Source organism: Sorex araneus, chromosome 1 (genome assembly GCF_027595985.1).
Source record: "Sorex araneus isolate mSorAra2 chromosome 1, mSorAra2.pri, whole genome shotgun sequence".
Classification (NCBI taxonomy): domain Eukaryota; kingdom Metazoa; phylum Chordata; class Mammalia; order Eulipotyphla; family Soricidae; genus Sorex; species Sorex araneus.
Genome location: NC_073302.1, coordinates 198,373,100 through 198,390,375, shown reverse-complemented (window position 1 = coordinate 198,390,375; position 17,276 = coordinate 198,373,100). Strand labels below are relative to the sequence as shown.

Here is a 17,276-nt window from a genome sequence, read left to right as displayed (position 1 = left end):
GTCCCTCTGTGGGCACGGAAGGTCCCCCTGTGTAGCCCCACCCCCTCTGATTGGCAGGAAAGGGCTCTGTGGCGTCCTGCTCTCTGTCCTCGCTGCCCTTCTCGGTACCCACTCAGCTTCTCTAGATGTTTCCTGGTGGGTATGGCCCAGGGGTCAGAGTTGAGCAAGTATGTACCTGTCACATACATGGTGCATTCACTTGTGTGCATACCCACACATACAGTACATTCCTGTATGTCATTCCAGGAACACTCATGCAGAAGCCACATACATGCACCTAGTGCACGCACAGCATGTTCACAAACATGTACCTAGCACACACATGAAAATTCCATAGTCATACTCCTAGCACACACACGGCATGCACACAAACACGTACCCAGCACACACATGATATGTCCACATACATGTACTCAGCACACACATGCACCTTGCTCACACACAATGCATCCACATACATGTACCTCCACACGTACAGAGCACTCACATACATGCACCCAGCTCACAATGCCCCCTCCACAGACCTGCACTCAGCATACCTACTGTCTCCATGTAACGCACTTTGAACACACATCCTGTGTGTACATACATGCATCAGCACACAGTGTGTCTGCATGCACCCACACATGTACAGTGTCCTCACACATGCACCCACATACAGGCACCAGCACACATGCTGCCCAGGAGACTTGCAGAGCCTTGTGGCATCTACCCCGTGCACGGCTTGGCCCTTCTCTGGAGCCACGACCTCAGCTGGGAGGTGCCTTGGGGGAAAGGCCACAGGAAGGCCAGGGTCACCACTGCCCAGGACAATGGCATCTGCCTGTTTCCTCTTTAGAACAGGACAAGCTAAAACGAGGGGAACCGGAGGTGGGGGAGTTGCATGGCGGTGCCCGGGCATGGGGACACAGGGACACGGGGATGGACATGAGGACTGGGCATGGGGACACGGGGACACGGGGACTGGACATGGGACTGGGCACAGGGACACAGGGCCACGGGGACTGGACATGGGGACTGGGCATGGGGACACAGGGACACGGGGACTGGGCATGGGGACTGGGTACAGGGACTGGCACATGGATTGGGCATGGGGATGGGGCATGGGGACAGAGACTGGGCATTGGGATGGGGCATGGGGACTGGCACGGGGACTGGGCATGGGGATGGGCATGGGGACAGAGACTGGGCATGGGGATGGGGCACGGGGACTGGCACGGGACTGGGCATGGGGATGGGCATGGGGACAGGGCACGGGGACTGGCACGGGGACTGGGCATGGGGATGGGCATGGGGACAGAGACTGGGCATGGGGATGGGGCACAGGGACTGGCACGGGGACTGGGCAGGGTGTGGGCGCGGGCCGGGCGGTGCTCACTCTCGTAGTGGATGAGGAAGCCCACGCTGGAGCGGCTGCTGTCGGTGCTGAAGAGCAGGTGCATGAAGCTGCCGGTGCTGATGAGGAACTGGGGGGCCTGCGTGCCGTGGAACTCCCCGATGAGCGGGGAGGAGCTGGCTGGCCCGTCCCGCACCTCCAGGATGTCATAGTTCACCTCGGTCTGAAACCTGCGGAGAGAGGCCAGGACTTGCGTGGGCGGGGACGAGGCGCGGCTGAGCCCTGCAGGCACTCAGGGCTCGCTCCCTGTTTGTGAGGGGGACACTGAGCCGGGTCGGTGGGCACAGGCCAGGGCCCTGCCCGCGGCTTCTCCGCTCTGCGTCCCTCCTGGCTTTGATGACTGCTCTGCATGTTACAAACACAAACAGGGCAGGCATTCACTCTCAACGAGAACCATGGCGAAGCAGATGAATTACAGGAGGGGAGGAGAGAGAGGCGGGCAGGGCTTGGAGAAGGAAGGGAGGAAGACAGAGCCAGTGAAATATCCCCAGTGGGGGACAGAGCGATCCCCATCCATCTGCAAAGCATGTCGCACGAACGTCTGCAGCTCTAACGAGGTCCAGCTGCGGGACTGTCCCTTCAAGGGCACCAGCCCTGGGCGGAACGTCTACTCTTCTCGGGGGCTGGTGTCCAAAGGAATCAGAATTATGGACACTTCCACATGGGCTTAGCCACGAGCCTCCATTAGCGACGTTAAGCTGAGACACCAGGAAGTTCTACGAGTAGCTTCGTCAGACACTGAGTTTCCAGACTGTGTCATTCTGACAGGACAACCTCGGTTTCCATCAAGCAAGTAAAGTGATTCCCATTGTAGGGGCTGCCAGACAGGAGAGTTTGCAGCCTTCTGTCTTCTCCAGAAAGCATCCGAGTCAGCAAGGAACCGGGCCAGATGTGGGGGACGTCAGAGGGATTTTCCCCAGCGATTAAAGTCAAGGGCAAATTTAGCATACAAAGGAGGCCAAGTTTTCAAGTTTTCTCTTGAAATTTTTTTCCGTTTCATATCTTTTTTTTCTGAGATAAGTAATACAAATACAAAAAATCCACTAGAGATAATTTCCGAGATGATATAGCTTCCGCCAGGAGCTGGTCTGTGTGTTATCACTGATCATAAGCGAATGAGTGGAAAGCAAAAAGAAAGTAGTAGGGTGAAGTTCACCAGCGCGAGACGGGTTATGCTCGGGAAAGGGGCCCAGAAGGAGGTCTGGTCAGAGGAGGCTGCAGAGAAATCGCAAGGGTGCTCAGAGACGAAACCTTTAAAACTAAGCAGAGCTGCCTCGCCCTTAGCCTGGGTGTGTGTGGTTGACACCCCAAAGTTTCAGTTTCCACCACCCTGTTGTTTTCATGCCAGACACAGGTGGGAAAGCACGTGTGACAAGGAGTTGGAAGAGCATGCTGAGTTTTACAGGGTCAGCCCAAAGTGTTACTACCTGGAACTGAGCCTGTCTCATGGATGAGGCCCCCCTGCACTCCACCCGGGCCCTGGACAGCACGGCCAGGAGGAAGTGCCCACAGACAACCACAGAAGTCATCCAGGGGCAAAGGTGAGGCCATCCGCAGCACTCACCACAGAGCCCCGGCCAGGCCTAACTCTAGCCTTGAGACTTCCTGCGAGTGGATAGGACCAGCCCCCACCCACCCCCAGTGCTGACAGGCCCTGCAGCCAGAGGGCGCCACTGGACACGAGTGGACCCACAAAGCAAGGGCCTCCACCTCCGGGCACGCTGTCCCCGAGCCCAGGCAGAATGCCATGTGTCCATGCTAAGTGACCTGGGATCGGAACACCAGGCACGGACCATTGGGGTCTAAATTAAGGGGAATCAAGGGATTTTCTTACCTATCAAACGTGATCTTGATGGAGTGTCCCGGCTTTGCCTCGATGATCCACTCGCAATTTAGAGAATCTTTATAGTATCCTGGCCATCCGGGGGGCAGGATGACCCCGCTGGAGGCCGTCAGGTGTCCACCACATGGGGCTGGAAGGGCAGATGGGGAGGAAGGAGAGAGGAAGAGCAGGAGGAGGGCGTGAGGAGACGGCTCCCATACAGGAGGCTGGCAGGTGCTTTCCTCCCCGTGGCCCCGCTCAGCTGCAGGTGTAGGGAGGTACGAATGCAGAAGGGTCTGTCACCAGCTGGGACCCGGCCTTCCACCCGGACTGGGGGAAAACAGTGCCGACCACCCCTGGAACCAACGATCACGCCAGCCCGGGGCTCCCAGCATCCTTCTTGGACCCTCCACAAACTGCGGGGGTGGGCATGTTCCCCGAAAGAGCTGCTGTGTGGGCAGTGGGCTTGGGTCTCTGCACGTGGGAATGTTCCCTTCCCTCATTGCTAGTATAACTGACCACTACATTCTACTAATTGGCCGGTGAATGAGGTTTGAATACAAACCTCAACTGGATTCAACGAGCTTAGCCCAAAGGGTACATGAAGTCTTTGGAAGCCTCTGGAATGAAAAATGGGGCATAGTTGTGAGGCTGAGAGGGTGCCCTGGCAACAGCTGGGCCCGATGTGTGTTAAAAGCAACCATGCATGTCCTGCTTTGCAGGGTCTGGGAATTGTGCCACATATCAATACGACATCAATATCAGCGTATCACTATATCAATACCAATTTCTTCATGCTTCTGTCTGGCTACACTTCTAATCAAATTTTATTTCCTCTTCCCTCAAAATTTTTGGTCATATCTAATTATATTTGTGAATCTATGGGTGGCCAATAAACATGTGAAAATGTTTTCAGTTGAAAATTATGTATGCTTTTGGTGGAAAGAGTTATTCTATGGAAAACATTGCACATGCATCAGAAGTTGACCAATATTTTAAAAACTGTATGCGGGTCTTGATGGGAGAAAATAAAGCTCAAGAAAGAGATATCTTGAGAAGTAATCTAAGTAGCTTATATTTGTCACTTGAAACAAATGGAAGCAAAATCTATGCAAAGATAAGCCATTACTGGATGGGAACATAGATATTAAGTCCTGTTTGAAAAATCTGTTGATATGGACAACTCAATGTCATTTTTCTGGAGACCCTAAAAGAAGTGGGTGCATTTCTATTGTATTTTATTATTTTAAAATTTATTTTTATTAGGTTTTTTTTTTTTTTTTTTTGCTATTTGGGTCATACCCAGTGATGCATAGGAGTTACTCCTGGCTCTATACTCAAGAATTACTCCTGGCAGTAATCAGGGGGCCATATGGGATGCTGGGGATTGACCTTGAGTGGTTGAGTGGGCCTATGGGATGCTGGGGATTGACCTTGAGTGGGCCGCGTGCAAGGCAAACCCTCCCCCATGCCATCGCTCTGGCCCTGGGTGCATTTTCAGACTCAGACTATCTCCCAAGATAAACCTGAACAGACCAACCTCAAGTAAGATGAAAGAAACTTAAGCAGTCATTTTAAATTTCCTCAAGAGCAAACGCCCAGGTCTAGACTGGCTCACTTGGGAGTTCTACCAAACCTTCAAAGAAAATTCACTAGCAATCTATATTCCTCAAGCTCTCCCCAAATATTGAAAAACAGAAATACTTCTGTACAGGTCCTGTGATACCAGCACCACCCCAATTAAGAATAATCAGGCAGAGGTATCATTAGAAAAAGAGAGACTAATATTCCTGGCAAACATCAAGGCAAATATTCTCAGAAAAACCTTAGTGACCAGAATCAACAATATATTCAAGGGCTAATACACTGGATCAGGCAGATTTCATTCTAGGAATGCAAGGATGGTTCGATAGATGTAAATCAATGCAAGAGAAGACCTTATCAACAAAAGACCCAAACCATAGGGTCACATCACATGCAGAGAAATGTTGTAGCTCATGTCCTTTACCCTTCCCCATGCGGTGGCAGCTGCTCGGTGCATGGGGAGAGGCCACATGCCTGGCCATAGAATAGAACTGCATCTGTTTTCAAGGACATATAAATATATGTGCAGATGAAGACCAGACCAGACAGCTTTCTGCCCCTCAGAGCTCACACTGGGATTTACTAGGACCTGGGGCCATGGCTGGGAAGAGATTGGCCTCGACCTGTGCCGAGAGCTGACCCTCTTCCAGCAGCACCTGAGATCAGGGGACTTGCACGGGCGCGTGTCCACGGGAAAAGCAGAGCCATCACCCCCCACGGCACAGACTGTGGCCCCTGGAGGAGGGGCTGGGCAGAGCCTGATGCTGAGAGCACCTTGGGGTGCCTCAGACTCTGCCCGAGGCTCACAGAGCAGGAGGACTGGTAGGGTGGTGATGGCGGTGAGTGCTCCGGGGGTTTGCTGGGTTAGCAGCACTTCCCGACGGGTAGGGAAGTGTACCTTCACATCGAGGGACGCTGGCGCTCCAAACCACGTTCCCGTCCTGCAGGATGCAGGTGATGGACTCGGAGCCCTGTGTCTTTACAAAGCCGTCGTCACAGTGGAAGGACACGGAGCTCCCCAGGAGGAAGCGGTCCCCAAACCGCCGTCCATTGGTTGGGATTCCTGGGTCGTGACACTCGTTTTGGCCAAATGCTGAAAAGGAAGGGTGGGGAAACAAGAGCATAAAGGGAAGAACAAGTCCCCGGGGATTTGAGTGTCATTCAAAGAGAGGAAGTCAGCACATTTAGAGGCCAGTCACTTCCCTAGCTTTGTTATACAACCTGCGACAGATACTGGGTATGAACTGCTCTCAGTGTGGGCAAGACAGACAAACACAGGCAGAGAGCATTGCACAGAGTCACAGACGGACATGTGAGAACATCTGGCCATTTGACAGCACCCCTGTGCCCCGTGGAAAGGGGCAGAGAGGCGGAGGGTGAATGTCTGGGGCAGGGCCCTGCCTCTGTGCTTCTATAATGAGCTGATGCACTGAGGAGTTATTTCACTGACAGGACCAGCAATATCAAGCCTAGATCCCGGACACTCCATAACACAGTGAAACCATCGCTGGCAAAGCCTCGGATAGCCTTGAAGTGAAGGTGTGGGTACAACCATAGTTCACTGTCACTCATGGTAGCATTATCATCTGACCTGACTCCCCATGTACATTTAATTTCATGCTCTCAAATACAATTGATTTGGCAAGTAGGAGCCTGTGGCAGAGAACAGTGTTGCCAGAGAAAGATTCACCAAATTACATGAATGCCAGGGTCCTAATCCAGCCCTCATGACTCCAAATGTCTGTCCTACTTGTGTATTTCCTTGTTTCTGGGAGGATGGATAGGAGGATGGATAGATAATGGATGGATGGACAAATGAATGATGGATGAATGGATGGATGCTTGGATGGATGGATGGATGGACGATGGGTTGATGGACGGATGGATAGATGATAGATGAATGATGGATGTAGGCATGAACAGAAGAATGGATAGATAGATTTGGGTGGTTGGGTCATGAAATGAGTAGATGGATGAATTTATGTGAAGAAAACATGGATATATCAGATGATGTATGGTGGGCATGGTAGCCAAGTGAATGGTCAATGGTTGGACAAATGGGTGGGTGGAAACATGACTGATCATTGGAAAGATGCATTTAGCACAGGAAGCAAAAGGCCAACGAAGTGGTAAAGTACACATGTTACATGTATTCCTGAATTTGATCTCTCATACTAGAAAATGAAAGAAAATAGGAAAAGGAAGAAAGGGAGGGAAGAAGAGAAGAAAAAAGGGAGAAAGGAGAGGAGGAAAGGGAAGTCCAGAAGGAGGAAAGGAGGAAGGGATAACATCAGGGAGGAAGAGACAGTATGAAAGGCCGGACTCCATGTCAGTGGATGGGCCTGTGCTGCCCTCTTGGGCCATGTGCTCACCAACCCGCCAAGGCCAGCCCTGCTTGGCCGCAGGGCGAACTCACTCGTGTATGTGATGTTGAACCCTCTGCCTGTGGTAGAGTGGTCAGACTGGAATTCCAGGCGCACAATGTGTCCGCTGCTGGCCAGCTGGGGAGGCACCTCGTTGCCCGAGAAAGTCCCCAGCACAGTGACCTCAGAGACGCTGTCCTCCTTCACGGCCAGGAAGTCGAACTGGGGCTCCACGTCAAAGTCGTTGAAGATGAGATGGATCCTGCTGCCCAGCTCGGCGATGATGAGCCACACGCAGTTCATGTTGTTGCCGTACTCCTCTGGGTAGTTTGGGGAGAGGATGACGCCCGAGGAGGCCGTGAAGTTGAAGAAACACGAGACTGTAGGCAGACAAGCTGTCAGCAGCTATGCTGGCACTTGAAGGGCATGCCCAGAGCTGCCAGATGCTGGACAGTGAGGGGATGAGGCCACTGTGCTCCCCAGAAACCCTCTTCCCAGCACCCACTCCACCTCAATACATCACCTCAGACACCCCATCTTCCCAGTCCCACCCCAGTCATGCTGTACCTCAGATGCCCTCTTCCCAGCACCCACCCCAGATGCTATCACTCAGACACCTCATCTTCCTGGTGCTCACTCCAAGACCCTATCACCTCAGAGACTCTTCCCAGAACCCATTCCAGACACCCTGTCACCTCAGACACTTCTTTTTCTCAATGCCCCAGACATCTTCCTGTCACCTTAGATGCCCCTCTTCCTAGCACCTACCCCAGATACCCTGTTACCTCAGGTGCCCTCTTCACAGCACCTGCCTCAGACACCCTGTCACCTCAGATGCTCCCTCTTCCCAGTCCCATCCCAATCCTGTCACTTCAGATACCTCCTCTATCCAGCGTCTGCCCCAGTCACTCAGTCACCTCAGATCCTCCTTTTCCCAGCACCCACCCCAATTTTCTGTCATCTCAGACACCCCTCCTTCCTAGTCCCACCCCAGACACCCTGTCACCTCAGACATCTCTCCCCAGAGCCTGCTCAGACAGCCAGTTACCTCAGACAACCCCTTATTCCACCCTAGATGCTCGATCACTTCAGACCTTTTCCCCAGCACCCCAGACACTCTGTCACCTCAGACAGCCCCCTCTTTCCAGCACCTGCCCCAGATATGCTATCACCTCAGACAGCACTGCCAGAGCCGAGCGGGGCTTGAGTAGCCCTGTGGACTTAGCCAGAACCCACGCCAAAATCAGTGGCAACAGATCTAGAGTGACCACAGACACGGAGCCCAGAGCTGAGACAGGGCTGGTACCACTCAGCTTCTGCTGCTACGCAGACCTTCACATTCCCCCACCACGTGCAGGTGAGCTGGGTGAGAGAACGCAGGTGGGCACTGGGGTCAGGCAGGTGAGCTCAGGTAGGAAGATGCAGGTGCATGGGGGTCGCGCGTCAGGTGGACACTCACACACGCAGCTGGGCTTGTTCCCCGACCACTGGTTGTTCTGCTGGCACGTGATCACCCGCTCGCCCACCAGCTCGAAGGCCGCCTGGCACTCGAATGTGAGCGAGTCCCCATGGAGGAAGCTGCTTCCCGTCCGCTTCCCGTAGGCAGGGATGCCTGGGTCCCCGCAGCCCCCCTTCTCGATTTCTGAAAGCGGGCAAGCAAAGGAAGCATTGTCACAGGTGGAGAAAAGAAAACAAAGAACATTCTAGAGAATTCTGTAACATTCTAGAACATTATGTAATACTCTATCTAGCTCATTCTGTAACACCCTAGGTCATTCTTTAACACCCTAGAACATTCTGTGACACTCTAGAACATTTCATAAGCTCTGAAACATTCTAGAACATCCTAGACCGTGACTCCCTTTCGCCCACCATTATCACAGCTCTGGGAGGAAGGAGTCAATGCCTGGCCCTGAGAGTGTGCATGTGGCAACACAGAGGCAGATGCTGCAGTTAGGACAATGGCTGGATGTGTTCCCTGGCCCGTGCACACCCAGCTCAGCACCCTTCACAGTCCTGAGCTTGGTTCACTTACTCTTTAAAAAAGGAGCAAGAAATGTGAAGTGGAGCAAGTAAAGACTCTTCAACAAATGGTGCTGGGAAGACTGGAAAAATACTTGTGAAAAAATAAGCTCAGACCTCTATCTAATGCCAGGCACAAAAGGGAGGTCACAGTGGATTAAAGACCTCAATATCAGACCTGAACCCAAAAGGTACACGGAGGAAAATGTAGTTGGACCCCTCCATAACATTGAAGCTAAAAGCATTTTAAAGGATGAAACAGCACTGACCAAGCAAGTGGAAACAAACATAAACAAATAGGACTACATTGAACTAAGAAACTACTGGGCCTCAAAAGAAACAGTGACCAAAATATAGAGAGAGTCCATGGACTGAAAAGAATATTTACCCAATACCCATCTGATAAGGGGTTAATATCCATGATATACAAGGACTGGAGCAATAGCACAGAAGGTAGGGCGTTTGCCTTACATGCGGCCGACCCGGGTTCGGTTCTTCCATCCCTCTGGGAGAGCCCGGCAAGCTACCGAGAGTATCTTGCCCACATGGCAGAGCCTGGCAAGCTAACCACAGAATATTCGATATGCCAAAAACAGTAACAGGTTCCACAGTGGAGACATTAGTGGTGCCCGCTCGAGCAAATCGATGAGCAATGGGATGACAGTGATAAAGTGATACAAGGCACTACTAGAATTGTACAAGAAAAATAAACCTATCCAAAAATGGGAAGAATAAATAAACAGAAACTTCTTCAAAAAAGAAATACAGGACATTTAAGCACAGAGCCATGTGGGGACGCTCCTTTCTGGCCCCGCGCGAGATCGACCCCGGAGGCAACTGAACCACTTTGGACACGAGCGGCGCCCCCAAAATGCCTCCAAACTGTGTGCTCGGAGCTTCTGGCCCAGGTGCTGCCGGCGGGGTATGGTCTTTTCTCTCTCGACTCTTTCTTTTTGAACGCAGGGAGGCAATAGCCGGTTTTTAGACTATGCAGGAAGCCCGGGAAAGCCGATGGGCGGGACTTCCGGATCCGCCCCGTGTCGGCCGACATTTAAGCGCAGAGCCATGTGGGGACGCTCCTTTCTGGCCCCGCGCGAGATCGACCCCGGAGGCAACTGAACCACTTCGGACACGAGCAGCGCCCCCAAAATGCCTCCAAACTGTGTGCTCGGAGCTTTTGGCCCAGGCACTGCCAGTGAGTGATGCAATTACCAAAAGAATTTTCCCTGGACTTCATATAGAAATCCAACCTAATATCTCTTGATTGTCAGCAACGTGTAAATGTTCCTTTTTGGCAGGGCTTACCGTGGGGGGAAACTCCAAACAATAGTACTGAGTTTTTTGTTGAAGGGTAAAAGATTGTAACGATAGAATTTTAGGCAGAATTTTCCCTGCACTTTATATAGAAACCCAAAACCGCGAGGCCTCAGCAGCCTAATGTCATCTAATCATCAGCAATATGAAATGGTTCCGTTGTAATGGGTTGGACTTTGGGGGGACCATAATAGGGTTAAAGTTTGTAGCGACGTGTAATTTCTGGCTGTACTTTCCCTGGACTTTATACAGAAATTCAAAGCTGCGAGGCCGCTGCCATGGCCGCGCAACCTATTGTCATTTAATCATCACCAATATGAAATGGTTCCTTCTTAACGGGTCGGACTTTGGTGGGAAATCCTAACAAGAATAGTAAGTATTTTGCTGAAATATTGAAGGCTACCAAAGTGGTAGCCATCTCTATAGACTGAACTAAGCCATATCCCCACGCTGGCTGAGAAGAAATATCCTTCTTTCTCGGGAAGAAACGCGGCGTGGCGTTAACCATAGTATGATGTCCATTAAGCTGACACGGACCTGGTGGTGTGGGAATGGGATACAAGGGAATAAATTACTATGTACTTGGAACAGCGGGATGCTGGTGGAATCTCGAGCTGGGGCCGATACCAGCGTATTACTTTTGGTTCCAGAAACTGCTTGCAGACATTCTACTAGGCTATCAACTAAGCCAGAGCCCCACGCCAGCTGATGACGGGAAATAACCATCTTTTTTGGTTTGTTTTCCCTTTGTCAGGCAGCGTGGTGATTACTAAACAGGCGTGATCTCGGTGGCGCGGGACGAGGGGGGAAAAAATAGAAAAGTTATGTAACAAACAGCGGGACTTAATATCTCTACATTCTCAGCAATGGAGAGCCATCAAATGCTTCCTTGACAGTGGGACTGTCTTTTCTTTTTTTGGGGGAAACCCTAGCAACAATAGTGAGTTATGTGTTGAAACATGGACTGTAACCAAGATAAAGCGTAAACGAAATGAAACTTATCACTTACAAGGGCGGGGACTGGGGGGGCGGGAGGGGGCGGGAGGTATAATGGGGTGGTTGGTGATGGAATATGGGCACGGGTGAAGGGAAGGGTGTTTGAGTATTGTATAACTGACATAAAATTTAAATTAAAAAAAAAAAGAAAATATCTCCATACTCTTTTCCATAAGAAATGCACAAATGTACATTCCTAGCAATATTGTACAAGAGTTCCTTTATTCTCGTACCCTTATCAACATTTGCTTCTTGTATTTGGATTATCCACCTTCACAGGTCATTCTAATTGTTTTTAGTTTACATTTCCCTGATGATAAGAGATGATGAACATATTTTCATGTTTTTTTTCGGTCATTCGTATGTCCTCTTTTGACCTGTTTCTATTCAGATTGTCTGTTCATTTTCCAATGGTTCATTTGTTGGGGCTGGAGCAATAGCACAGCGGGTAGGGTGTTTGCCTTGTACGCTGACCCGGGTTCGATCCCCAGCATCCCATTTGGTCCCCTGAGCACCGTCAGGAGTAATTCCTGAGTGCATGAGCCAGGAGTAACCCCTGTGAATTGCTGGGTGTGACCCAAAAAGCAAAAAAAAAAAAAAAAAAAGAAAAGATTCATTTGTTGTGTTGTTATTAAGTTGTATGAGTTATGAATACATTTTATATTAACCTCCTTTTGTGTATACGATTTCCAAATATCTTCTTCCTTTCTATTGTTTTTGTGACAGTTTTTTAAGCCTGTGCAGATGTTTGTTTGTTCCATTTAGTTATATTTGGTTGTTTTGGCTCTTGTTTCTCTTGCCATTAGAGTTGAGGTCCCAAAGATGTCAAAAAGATTAGTATGTTTCTTTCTATATATTTTATAGTTTCAGGACTTATATTCAAGATTTTAAGCCAATATTAATTTTTATTTATGACATTACAAAGATGTAATCAGATACCTTGTAATTCCATGCATCTTGCTAATTTAGACTTTCAGCTATTACGAATAATGACATAATAAAGATATAAATATGAAAAAAAAGAAATACAAATGGCCAAAAGGCACATGAAAAAATGGTCTACATTGCTAATCATCAGGGAGACGCAAATCAAAACAATGAGTATTATCTCACACCACAGAGACTGGCACACATCAAAAAGAGCAAGAAAAACCAGTGCTGGCGCAGATGTGGGGAGAAAGGGACTCTCTTTCATTGCTGGGAGGAATGCCTACTGGTCCAGCTTTTTTGGAAAATAATATGGGCATTCCTCTAAAAACTAGAAATGGTGTTTCCATGATTGGTCCAGTCAGTTTTCATGTAAACCTGGCATAAAACTGACTTTATTCTTCCGTGCTGGGCATTTACATGACTGTTGCCCCTGACCTGGTCTTTACTGAGATTCACGGTATAAACTACGCAGGCCTCTATAGCTTTCAGGTGAGGTGAAAGGAAAGATGCAGAACCAAAGCTCTCCTTATACAGACCCAACTGCGGTGAAACATGTTTCAAATCCACACACACAGTGTTTGCCGCACGCTGCCCAGTCCCTGAAGCTACTGGCCAAGGACGGATTCAGTCGATCACTCTTTCACTCTCAAAGTGTCTCAGGACAACTCAGTGTCAGGTCTTTTCTGGACAGTGTTGGACCAGAGAGAGGGAAATATCCCAGAGCAGAGCTGCAAGGAAGGGCGTGACGGGCTCTGGACGCACTGGAGCATGGAGCATGGAGATGACCGGAAGGAGAGGAGGTGGCGGGAAGGTGCACATAAGCCCCACAGAGATGGGCTCAGCCCACAGGGCCGCGTGGGCAAGGGCCCCTGGGAGGCACCCAGTTCTGTCTTTGCAGCTGGTCAGGTCTGTGCTGAGAGGGCAAGGGGCCTCCGAGGGCCCCTGGGCAGGCAGAGGTACTTGCTCATGTGTGTCCACTCCTAAGCTCCCGCACAACTTGGGTGCGAAGCAGAGGGATGGTGACTCCGGCTATTGTCCCTTCACACACCGGAGCATCCTTCTTTGGTGCTGACAGAGCCGCACCCGGCACCGGCCGCCAGCAGTGGTTGGGGGCACACAGCAGTCTGGTCTGTGCCAGCCTCAGCCACCCCTGCTTAGCCCTTGAGCTGGTGGCACTGAGTGGGGTGGCATGAGTGAGTGGTGGCGCCTCTGGGTGCTGGCCCGGCGCGGGCATGGGGGGGCTGTACCACGTCTGAGCTCGGTGGAAGCAGCTCTCCCCGAGCAGGCGCTGGAACCTCACCAGAGCAGAGACACCCAGACCCAACGCAACCTGTGACCTCGGCTGCAAGGCAATATTTAGGATAGATAAATGAAAGCTTGGGTGCAGTGAACATGGCGAGCGGCACGGGACCCCCAGCTGCTCCCCACACCCTGGCGAAGACGGTTGAGGCTCGTCTGCGTGGGGGCAAGCTTTATGCAGCTTTGCCCCTGAGCGCTCCCCACCGGGAGCTAGAGGACCCTCGGGGGCTAGGGAAAGCTAAAGGGGACTGCCTGAGGCCTGACGTTTGGTGAGTGGGACCACCTCTCTGCCGGAGACGCTGCCTCATTAGTTCTCTGGGCTCTGATTGGGCCAGGACAAACCTGCCGGACATTTGGGTGCTGACCAGGGCCTCAGGCCTCAGGGTCTGCAGCCGAGACTGCAGTGGGTCCTTTCCACTCACTGTCCTCCTCCTCCTCCTCACCCCGAAAACATGCCCCCGAAGGCTCCCCTCTCTCATGCCCTGTCCATGCGGTGCATGTCCACTGGCTCTCCCTCCGTGGGTCCAACAAGCCCCCACGAGCCTGAGTCCCAGAGGGAAACACTAGACTCTACAAAGTGCCAGATGCAAAAGCCAAACGGGGAAGTGTTTAACAACAGGAGGACAGAAACCCTCGGTGCTAGTGACTCCGGGACAGATGGGTTCACAATCCAGGGAACTTCACGCTCTACCAATACCCCCGACGATCAGCCATGCTGTCACTGTTACCCAAAGACAGTGTCAGAGCAGCCCCTGCACCCCTGCAGATATGATACTCAAAACCTTTCCTCAAATCATGGTCACTAGGAAACTTCTGTTCTCTCCCTCGGTCTCTGGTATGTCCCCAACCCCCGCCACCAAATTATGGGAAAACCTACAGGTGAGTAGTTAGTTTGTTCAGGCTACTAATAAATGCCTTTAATCCAATTTGGAAATCACACACACGCTCATTTCAGAATCCTCCCCGGGGGCAGTCTCCTTAGACAGAGGAAGTGTTTGCATGTCGACTCAATTGCTGTAGAAGCTCCATGTTCTCTGGCATCTGCAATGAGCTGACCTGGTAAATGGGCCCGGCGCCCTTTGAGAGATAACTAACAAGCTAAGAGCTTTAAAATACAGCCCTGCGATTTAATCAGCTCAAAACCAAGCAGGTTTGTCAAACCCCATTATCTGGAGACAATGCCCACCATCCCGGCCCTGAATTCATTAGGAAAGCGGCACCTTCCTTCCGGAGCCTGAGATTGGATGTTCAATAGTTGTTGTTTTTTTTTTAAAGTTTCCACAGTTGAGAATGATTTATAGTAGGGCTGTAGGGGGCCAACCATAAAGTGCAAATCTTAGATGCCTAATGATGGTTTAATTGACACCCACAACTAAGGGTGCTTTAGCAAAAATTCTTTTTATTTTTTTAATATAGAAATAAGGAACCCGGGGGCAGAGCAGCACTTGCAGTGGTTTCACCTGAGAAGAATCTTCCAGAAACCCCAGTCTGGATTTTTAGCAGAAGTTTCAGCTCCAGAAAAGACTTGGTGATGCTGATTGGGAGACGACCCACAGCAAAGGGGACCAAAGTCTCTCTAATGAGCCCCCCCATGTGCAGCAGCCACAGCAGCCCAGAGTGATTCCAAGTAGCCCCAGTGGAAGTTGATTTCCCCTGGGAGAGGATGGAGGCTCCAGCATGGGTGTGAGGGGTGCCACAGGGCTCACTGCTGGCACTGGGTGCTTCCTGGGCAGCCAGGCGGGGACTCAGAGCTGGGGTACTCTCATTTCTGCTAATGAGCAACTCCCCAGGCCCTCAATTCACTCCCCTTCACTGAGTTCAGGGGGCCCATGCAATGAAGATACATCACCACATTCCCGAGGGCTGGAGTGATAGGACAATGGGGAGGGCACTGGTCTTGCACATGGCTGACCAGGTCAATCCCTGGCACCACCTATGTTCCTCCTGAGCACCAGGTGTGGCCAGGTGTGGCCCCCAAACAAACAAACAAACAAACATATAACACAAAATAATCACTGTTCTTCACATCTCCTTTCCTCTTTCCAGAATGACCAGTTCAATGAGCTGCATCCTTCTGAGGACACCAGGAGCTTTCCTGAGCGAGCCTCAGCAGCAGGCACAACCACTGGCCTTGCTATGGGCCATGGGTCTGGCTCAGACACCCCCAACCCCTGCAGAATCTGCTACTCAATGTCAGAGCATACATCTTTGATGGCCACATACATGGATGTTTCATGGAGGTGGACACTTACTGGACTCCAGCAAAGCCTTGATCAGGACCACCAGCCTGATGTTCCATGATATAATGATGTGTTCTGAGATATGGTATCAACGAAGAATTGTTATCAATCAAGGCACCAGAAAACGGAATAAGTAAGAGAGTTTGGCCAAGCTCTCATCTACTTTCATGACATATAGCACAGAGGGATGGCAGCAGAAGGCGGCAGGAAGAACTGAACCTTTTAAGGTGATGCCTGAGCAGAGACGGCCCCTGTCTGGAACCCAGACTCTCTCCCAGCCTCTGAGTCAGACTGTGCACTGCAGTGGAGTGAACCAGCTCCTGGACCACTCTCATGTCTTCTAGCCTCACCTTTAAGATTCTGATGACAAACATTCTAGAAAGAAGAGTGTTATCTTTCACAGCAATCTTTGATATTTTCTGTATTGTGGCATGTAGGGCCTCAAAAACTGTATTTGTGTCAAAGGCACAGATGCGCTAGGGGCCACACCTGGTGCTTCTTAGGGCTCAGTCTTGGCTCTGCTCAGGGCTCACTCCTGGAGGGGTGACCATAGGTGTTACTGGGCATTGAAATGGAGCCTGCTGACTGCAAGGAAAGTAACTTAATCCCAGTAATAATCTCCCCAGTCTCCACAAATAACCTTTTCCATCATATCAATGGCAACCATTCTTGGACAAAGCGTGAAACGGTATTCCTGAGTTAAAAAGAGCACCAGAAATGGCCGGCTCTGTGATGCACTCACATGGTATGACTCAGGGCGATGGAGGTGGGAATTCTAAGTGAAGGTCACTTCAAGGGCAACCACGGTCCTGTCCCCATCTTGCACTGCTTCTCCCTGCTACGTGGCAGGGCAAGAGCAGGAAGCATAATGAGCAGCGACAGAGCGGGCGCGGGCGGTGGACCTGGCTGCTCCCTCGCGTAGAGCAGCTTCCCTCCCATCCTAAGCCCGAGCTTGTCATGCCTCACAAAACTTCAAAGACTGAAGGGCAAACTCATTTTCTGTGCTTGATCCTCCTGGTGGGGAGGGAAAAAATCAAATGCTATTGTGTGAATTTATCATAATATTGTTCAAGGGGAAAACTCATAAAAACCCGATCCGCGGCTCACTTGGTTTGATGTATTCTCGTCTACAGCCATCACTTACGGAGGAGAAGAGCAGCATTGGAAATGCAGCTCACCAGGGGCCACCGCCTCAGCCCTGCACCCCCGCTAGGGGGCGGTGTCTCCACTTACAGTCCTGCACCCGTCTACTAGGGGGCAGTATCTGCACCCGCAGCCCAGCACCAATCCACTAGGGGTAGTGTCTGCAC

At 50.9% G+C, this 17,276-nt stretch overlaps 1 protein-coding gene across 2 annotated transcripts in view; it reads right to left on the bottom strand.

The window, feature by feature from the left end:
• The window catches only part of CSMD1 (CUB and Sushi multiple domains 1), a 980,559-nt gene that overhangs the window by 153,069 nt on the left and 810,214 nt on the right, over window positions 1–17,276 (bottom strand). For both annotated transcript variants that reach the window (XM_055136180.1, XM_055136183.1), the window contains exons 13-17: window positions 8,625–8,807; window positions 7,219–7,545; window positions 5,701–5,895; window positions 3,231–3,369; window positions 1,379–1,566 (exon numbers count right to left, since the gene is read on the bottom strand). In XM_055136180.1, the coding sequence (XP_054992155.1) occupies window positions 1,379–1,566; window positions 3,231–3,369; window positions 5,701–5,895; window positions 7,219–7,545; window positions 8,625–8,807 (1,032 nt within the window). The remainder of the gene's footprint in view (window positions 1–1,378; window positions 1,567–3,230; window positions 3,370–5,700; window positions 5,896–7,218; window positions 7,546–8,624; window positions 8,808–17,276) is intronic.